The following is an 8,799-nucleotide window of genomic DNA, read 5'->3' on the forward strand; positions in this document are numbered from 1 at the left end:
GTTGAAGTGTTGTATGAATTTACATTTGGTCTACTTCCCAACATTTTCACATAATGTTTGGATTAAAGAGCGTTTGAATAGCAAATTTACCAGCGTTATCCTTTTTAGTTTGGACTTGAACACAAATTGCAGCAGCTATCCTGTTTTACAATGTTTACACCTGTCTCCCTTAACATGCATTTTTTTTTCTATCGTAATTGTAATAAATAATAACAACAACAACAATAATAACTGTACACATTTGAATGGATTTGCAGGTCTGTCTCTGCTGATGCCTTCAGGGGCCTTCATCAGAGACACAGTATTTCTCCGGTGTGTGGGACCCTCCAACAAAAACCTGCACTTCTACAAAGATGGAGTCATTGTGAAAACAGACACAAACCATCAATTTAAACGAAAATCTGATACAACAGTGGAGATGATGATCGTCTCAGCCTCAGGGTCAGACCAGGGCTGGTACTTCTGTTGGATGGATGGACCAACACGGTATACAGCAAAAGCACTTACAATATACAGAGGTCTGTAGAGTCTTTCAGTAATGTTTTTATGATTAAACATCAAAATAAGTATGAAATACTCACTTATCTTTACCAATGGCCTTGTTTATTTATTTTCCTTCTACAGACAGAAGAATTAGGCTGAGTGCAGACAGTCTCCTCATCCCAGAGCGTGGCAGGGTGATGCTGAGCTGTTACATAGAATCGATTCAGAAATATCAATGGATCAGACGTACTTCCACTCATACTTCTCACTTTGAGATCTTAAATGAAGCTACAGCTAAAGTCTCTGTACATCATGGAGGTGTGTACTCCTGCAGAGGAAAAGAGGAGTTCATTCTCACACCGGAAAGTGACTTTGTCACCATTTGGGAAACTGGTGAGTGCAGTTATTTCTACACTGTATATCTCAGCACTGACACTGACAACATGTTCTCAAAGAGATACTTCCTTTTTCCAAGGTCAATTAAGAGACATGTTCAAGGAACATGCTCTTATCACCAATTATGTGATGATCAAGATCTCATGATGTGGAGTTTCTGCAGCTCAACAAAAACACATAACTAGTGACAAAGGGCAACTTTTCCAAGTCCACACAAAATGTCATGGGAACAGCTCAAACTTAAGGGCTGTTTACTCAGACACAAGTTTTCACAAAACTATACTGTTCTGATATCAGATTGGCCTTTCTTTTACATGACAAAGAGCTATGTGTTTTTGAATCTGTACCTCAATGAAAACATCAGAAGAGATAGTTTCTTTGTGGTCAGGAGGCCGTCTTGAGCTTATACTGGACAAACTGGTCTCATGGAGGGATGAGAGCACAGCCCAGATCTGTGCAGTGATTGACTGTCTGCAGGCAGCGTGCAGCTGAGCGAAATATGTTTTTAAACGTCATACATACATCATACAAGAAACTTAGAAAAATGCTTTTGTTTATTTTAAAGTCCAGCAGTAATGCCTCAGAAAAGCACAAGACCTAAAATCGATCTTAAAGTTGTAAACATGAGGTAACATTACTTTTGTGGTGTAGTGCAGTGTGTCAGTAGGAAGACAGCACCATTCACATCTCATGATTTATGTCTAAATGAGGAATTAAATGTTTTTCTGGCCAGCATTGACATGTAAACAAGGCGTAACTGTCATCAAACAAACTGTAGGGTTATGGAGTCACTTTACAGTGCTAATGTGTCATAATTAGTTCAATAACAGTTTTATGATTAAACTTTACAGTGTCAAACGGAGCAGTGGTGCAACCTGATCCTGACTGGACAGAGGTGTTTGTAGGAGAGAGCCTGTCTCTCAGGTGTGAGGTGGAGGATGAAGGAAACTCACAGTGGATTTATGAATGGAGGAGGACAGGAGTTGACTTACCTACAGCAACCAGAGAATATGCACTCTCCACTGTGTCTGAGTCTGACAGTGGAGACTACAGCTGCAGAGGGAGAGGAGCATATCAGAGAACACAGTGGAGCCAGGTGACCAAGTTACAAGTGATCGGTGAGTCCAATATGGCTATAGCTATGTTTATATAAAGAATTATTTCAAAATGTATTGTATGTTGACTTTCAAATACAACAGTTTTGTCAGTTAATGCACAAATTAACTCACACATGTCACAAGGTGTTTTTCATTATCAGATCAACTTCAGATTTTGTACAAACACTTCAAAAGTCATGGTATTTTGGGGCTATCACATAAGATTTTCACTTTAAATTTTGTTGACATTATAAAGTTAATTTAAAGAGAGGGCATTAGGTAACATTGACATTTTTATCTTGTTACCATGGTATAATGTTTTCCCCTCACCAAAAACATGCCTGAAGAGGTTTTATATGTCATCCATGCATGTTTGAGCAATTTAGCAGTCATGTTCAAATCCTCCTGACGGTTCACAGTGCGATTAAGCCCAATGCTCAGCCCACAAGCCTTTGTCACACATGCTCCTACACTGCAATTTTTCATAAATTTACAAAGTCATGATACAAAATAATAAACTTCAACAAAATGGATGCCAATTGTTTTGTGATTGTGCTCTGAAGGGGTCGCCTCTGAGTCCCTCATCCCATTGCGTGGACAGTAAGAGGAGGGGGGACTCAAAAACAAAAGTGCTGACATTTATAGCATTTTTAAAACAGTAAAAGGCAATATGATCCTCTAGATGTGTTATGTGTGAGGAGTTACACCATAGAAGTGTAAAAGCCCACTATTAGAAAAAAAAATAAAAGGGCACTTTAGGTTTATATTTTAAGTTAATATTTTTTCACAAAACCACAGCTGTACATAATTTACATTTTAGAGTAATATAATTCACTTTAATCTAACTCTGCAGATAAAGCCGTCCCTGTCGTCTCTGCGTCTCCGTCCTGGTTGAGTCCTGGTGCCTCTGTCTCTCTGAATTGTGACGTTACATCGCCCTCTGCAGGATGGACGTTTTACTGGTACCAGGCTGTTCCTCTTCCATCAGGCCTGTACTCATATGAACTGCTCAGTGGTGACACCTCAGGGACTGCACATGGCTCCTTCAGTGTTCATGGTCTGAGCAGCACAACCGGCTTTGTGTGTCGAGCTGCACGAGGGACAGACTTCTACACTGAATACAGTCCACCGCGGTTTATCTGGTCTGCAGGTAGCACTTCTGATTCTTCTTGATTATTATATACTATTTACTCAATAATTTAAGATGGTAATGTTCTGTTAGATGCTGGTTCCAGAGTGACTCCAGATGTGCTTCCTAAAAGCTCACAACACCTCACCATGGACAAAGTGTCAGTGAGCTGTGGGCCCGACTCGTCAGATGAAGAGTGGAGAGTCAAGATGTTTTTTCTGACCACAAAGTCCTTACAGCAGTGTCGCTCCCACACAACAGAACACACACATACATGTGAATTTTCTGCACCTCAAGGGACCAGAGCAGTGTTCTGGTGTGAGTCTGGGACTGGACAAATGTCTGATGCCGTCAACATCACCATTCATGGTAGGTCTACACCTTCAGAAGTCTGAGCCACAAGGGTGTGATGGGCAGTTGGAGTTAGTTGGTGGTTGTTTTTTTATTCAATTCACGTTTTAATTATTATTTTTCTCTTGACAGATGCTGTGGTCCTGTTGATCCCAGCGCTCCCTGTGCCTGAGGGACATGCCGTCTCTGTCTCCTGTAAACTGAGACATTCTGCTACTTTCTCCTTTGTCCATTTCTATAAAGATGGACAATTAATCCAAAAAGATTCTTCCATACAATACAACATCTCTGCAGCGTCCAAGTCTGATCAGGGTTCATACAGATGTGAGCTTCAGGACTCTGCACAAAAGGTCCTGACTTCTCCAGAGAGTTGGCTGTCTGTCACATGTGAGTAAAATTCATTCCTTTTGGTAATGTTTTAATTAATTTTGTGAAAAAGTTGATCTAAAAAAGTTGCTAAAACTGAACAAGCTGTGTGATCCCTCATAAATTAAATAATTGATATTATTAAAATGAAACAGTTAATAACTAATTTAGTGAATCGTTGTTATCTGGATTATTCCCAAACTTTGAAGTTGGATTTTAAGAACGTCTTTACTAACATGTTTCAACCCACAGGCAGAGCAGTCTAATATCTTTGTTAAAGTAGAAAGGACGACACCACAACCGTGTTAAAAGGAGGAAATTTCAGTTCAAGAGGGGCTTTCTACTATAATCTAACGTTTATAAGGGACATCAAAAAAACAGCTGAAGTGGTTTTATATGTCATCCATGCATGTTTGAGTAATCTTAAGATCTCTCCTGAGCATTATTCAAACCCTCCTTATGGTTCGCAGTACGATCCTGTCCAATGCTCAGCCCATAAACACAAATATACAAAACAATACACTACAACCTCATGCAACGTGCAGAAGTTTCATTCATGAAGTGCACACTGATTGAACTGTGATGCTGTTCTGAAGGTGGAGTGATGGAGAGCAGAGGGAAGGGCGAGTCAGAGCATCCAAAAAGAAACTTGTTGTTTGTTGTTTTCGTGAATATATCATTTTCAAAACAATAAAAGGTGGTGCAATAAATATGTTTTGTGTTATCAGTTAAGACCCAATAGAAGTGCAATACCCCCTCTTTAGTATTCACTCTAATTTTACTAATAAAAAATTGTTTGATTATAATTGATTCATCAGTGACCAGAGAGAAGAGCTTTCCTGTTTTTGCTGTGATGAGGTTGGTAGCTGGCATGATTGTCCTACTCATTCTGCTACTGATTCTGTGGCACTACTGTAACACCAAAGGTAGGCTACAAATAATTATATAAGAATTGCAAGAATTATAGATTTTTATGTATTTTTGTCTTTTTTCAGATTTGTTCTTTGTCAGGTCAGTAAAATACAGTTCATCACAGTTATTGATGTTTTTAGTAAATTTAAAGGCACATGAAACTTCTAGTGGAGGGTCTACTGGATACTCGTGCAGAGAGATGTTTCTGCTTTGCCATGAATGTTCCTTTGAATGGCATTAAACTTAATGATCGCCATGGAGACAAGCACAGGGCGAGACATAGGCTAAGTTGCAGGTAAGATCTGTGGCGAGGCGAGCACACCGAGTAAAAATGCAGGTTTTTCATGGTATTTTTTCAGCCATAACAACATCTGTAATTGAATAAATGTAAAATAAGAGTTAACCGTGTTACTGTGGAACAATCGAGACAAAGCAACAACATTTCCATGAAGACAGGTAGATGACAGACTCTCCACCAAACAAGTTCCATAGTGCAGCTTTAACCAAAGTGTTATGATTCTCAATATAATATATACTCAAAGGTCCAAGGAAACCAAACGGACACGTGCTGAAGATCATGTGACCTCTGCTCCTGAGGGTCAGTGTAAAATTTCATTTGAAGCAGTGCATTGTCTCATTATTCAAATAGTGGATTGTAATTCAAATAATCAGTGTTGAGTCTATAAAAAATAAAACATGGAACACAAGTATAACATCTAAAAACATAATACTGAAACTATCATGTTTTTTAGACCCATTCACCCATTCCCAGCCTGAGCTCCAAATAATCTGTAAGTTTAATTATCATTCAATTTATTTTCAGAATTGACAACTAATAACTATTCTGTCTTTCTGTCAAAACTCAAATTCAGACAGGAGAAACAGAAATCAGGAAGACGTCTGTGTTTTCTCCCAAGTACTGACTCACTCAGCAGCAGAAGGTAATATTTCATTATTTGTGTCCCCAGAGAAGATAAACATGTTACATGTTCCAATCAAAAATATATTTTACTGATAACAACTGTAATGCTGATTTATTCTTCATTACAAAAACAGTGAACATGATGGTCAAGTTGTGCATGTTATAATTCAGTGTTTTAGTTCAAGATGATTATCCAATCAAAAAGCAGAACGAGTTCCTCAATCTTGATCCTACAAATAAAAACTGTTGGAAATGAACCTAAAATGCCTCTCTCTAATCGAGCTCTGTTCAGATTGTAGAGAATTTTGATACCAACAAGAGTTAAGGCTACATACTTGACTTTCAGTGTGACTCACAAAAGTAAAGGGGCTCAAAAACTATTATCAGAAGGACATTTTTCTCCTTTTACAAAAACTAACCTAAAAGGCTCGTTTAGATGAAGAATGTGGTGATGATATCACACAGTCACTATTTGTTCTTCTATTTTCTCCTCTTCCCATTTTTGGCATGTTTCAAGTCCTATTTTACCCTAAACTATTAGTTTAAATGTAACGTTTACATTTTCCTTTGAATTATAAAGGGCGCCCCCTACTGGATAACTTACTCTTACACGTCTGCATTATGTACAATTATCCACAAAATAGAGACAAAGAGTCTCTTGCTTTCAGTTTTACATGAAGCTATTTTTGACCTAAAACATTTTCAAATCTTTCACTATAATCAATATTTACACTTGATAACACTTTACCTTTATCTTTCATTGTTTAGGCTTTTAACTGTTGCTGCTTTAACACCTCAGACTTTAATACAGATTTTCACAGCTGACACTGGTTTAACTGATGTATGAGCAGATGTCACAAACTCTGCAACTCAGTAGATAATCTGCTGCTTTATTTCTATGTCAGTGGTGTTTTATGCTGTGTTTTTCACAGATTGTGCCAGTTAAAGGGCCCATATTCTGCTACGTTCTGATCGATGTTATAATGTTGTCTCCTCATCAAAAACATACCTGGAGTTTTGTTTCATTCACACATGTTTAACACACAAATCCTGAATATTTAGGCTGAGTTCTTCTCTCAAACAGACACACTCTCTTCCATCTGGTGATGTCATGTGGTAATACACAAAGTGCTCCACTTTGTTTTACTCAAACATGTGAATGAAACAAAACACAACTCCTGGTATGTTTTTGAGGAGGTGACAACATTATAACATGGCTAAAACCTCACAAGAGTCAATTTTGTGTAATATTGAACCAGTTAAACTTCATTGTGCGAGCAGGCAAACTTAGTACAAACACAAGGCTTTGAGAGTTTGTGTCCTGTGTGAGCTATAGTGCTGTGGTTAAATCACACATCCGGGGAAACTGTGGTTGCTCGTCTCAGACCCAACGCTGTCACTTTAATATTATCACCATAAACAGTCACAAAGTCTAGTTATATTTAATCATCTTACTCAGTTCCCCCTCGTTTGACAGTGTGGTTGTAGATTTTAATTATACTTCCTGGTTGGACACGAGCACCAGATGTGACATAATGGAGATTATTCTTGTTACCTGGCAACCATACTGTAAACAAGGCCAAATCTCATCTAATGGAAACAATAATTTGACAGATAAGGAAGTGTGAATGCAGCATAATGTGACTAACTTTGTGTCATTCTGTTGAACATATGTTGAATATCTCTTTTTTATAGGACATTAAGACAGCAAGAGTCACTGTGACATCTGTAACTGGAGACATATCCTCATAATTTTGGGCCTTTGCTGGGACACAACAGTGTATTTTGACTTGTGTATATAGAGCTGATTAAAGGTGTCCTGCCTTTTGTAAAATGTGTAAACTTCTTAATAAAAGCATTTCTCTGCATGTCTGCTAAAGTAAACTGTAAAACGTCTTGTGAAATAAAGTCTTTTGAATGTCTGAGTCAGAATCACTTTTATTGTCATTGACAGTGAACAAAACTTGCTTTGGCGGTATCGTACAACATTAAACAGAATACAAATAGTAAATATAAGCTATGATAAAATAGAAGAGATACGTGCAGCCGAGTGAAAGTGTAAGGATCAAGGAGAGATTAAATATAATTGATCCGGATCCATAACACTGCCACTAGGACCCAGACACTGAAAAGAAACTGCCCAATAGTAAAGACGCAGGCTCTTAAAAAGAGGCCAACATTTTTAGTTTATCAATTAATATAATAAGAATATCAGATATATTTGAATGGTCCACACATCACATGCTGTAACTGACAAGTGTCCATGATGGAGAGCAGTTTGTCCAGTGTCCTCCTGTCCCTCACTGTGACCAATGTCTCACAGTCGATCATGTGACCAACATTACAGATCATGTCCCTGTTGCTGGTGCTCTCCTCCAGCAGACCACAGTGAAGTAGAGGGCGCTGGTGAGCACAGACTGGTAGAAGATCTCCAGTACCTTGATGCAAATATTGAAAGATCTGAGCATTCTCCAGAAGTAGAGTCCACTCATGCTCTTCTTGTACACAGCATTACTATAGTTCTTCCAGTCCAGCCTGCTGTTCACATGGACTTGTGCTTGTAGCAGTCCATCGCTTCCACCTCTTGGCTCTGGATGGTGATGGGCTCCAGTCGTGTCCTCTTCTTTCTTAATTAAAGTGCATCTGACAGGTTTTTATGTTTTAATATTTATGACTTTGTGAGTTGTGATGGCACCTGTGGTAATTATATATCTTAGTCTTACATCTGTTTGTGGAAATAAATGAACTGTTGAGCAGAATATCTTTACTCATGTCATTGACACACAAAATACCATCCAAAATGCACGACCAATTTACACACAAGGGCGATATTTTTCTGTCAGTTTAAACCTTCATTTTTTAAAGGATAATCATAACTATTGTGCAAATGTTGACAGGTTTTGTCCCTAGGTAACATTATGGTTGATACTTAACAGTTATGAAATTACCTCTATGTCGGCCTATGTCGTAGCTGCTGCCTGTGTCCACGCAGGAAGTAAAATTATAAAGTTACCACAGTGAAAAACATAGAACAAACTAGCAAGGGTTTTAGGCTTTAGTTTAGTTTGAAAGATTGCACGTTACACATACGTTTCTTTTTTCGTGTAATTAGTGCAAATACACAGTGACAACAATAACTGTTA

General features: G+C 38.2%; 1 protein-coding gene and 1 long non-coding RNA gene across 2 annotated transcripts; both read left to right on the forward strand.

Moving 5' to 3' along the window:
• Positions 1–271: 271 nt before the first annotated feature.
• Positions 272–3,686, forward strand: LOC129457210 (uncharacterized; the record flags this gene model as incomplete). Its single annotated transcript, XM_055229875.1, has 5 exons — positions 272–518; positions 625–876; positions 2,830–3,126; positions 3,199–3,474; positions 3,589–3,686. Coding segments are annotated over exons 1-5 (1,170 nt in total), but the record flags the coding sequence as incomplete, so codon positions are not given.
• Positions 3,687–3,754: 68 nt separating this feature from the next.
• Positions 3,755–5,318, forward strand: LOC129457077 (uncharacterized). The gene is made up of 4 exons (XR_008649077.1): positions 3,755–3,843; positions 4,641–4,748; positions 4,818–4,833; positions 5,277–5,318. It is a non-coding gene; the product is annotated as an uncharacterized LOC129457077 (long non-coding RNA).
• The last annotated feature ends 3,481 nt before the right edge of the window (positions 5,319–8,799 follow it).

This window comes from Periophthalmus magnuspinnatus, chromosome 3 (genome assembly GCF_009829125.3).
Source record: "Periophthalmus magnuspinnatus isolate fPerMag1 chromosome 3, fPerMag1.2.pri, whole genome shotgun sequence".
NCBI classification, from domain to species: domain Eukaryota; kingdom Metazoa; phylum Chordata; class Actinopteri; order Gobiiformes; family Gobiidae; genus Periophthalmus; species Periophthalmus magnuspinnatus.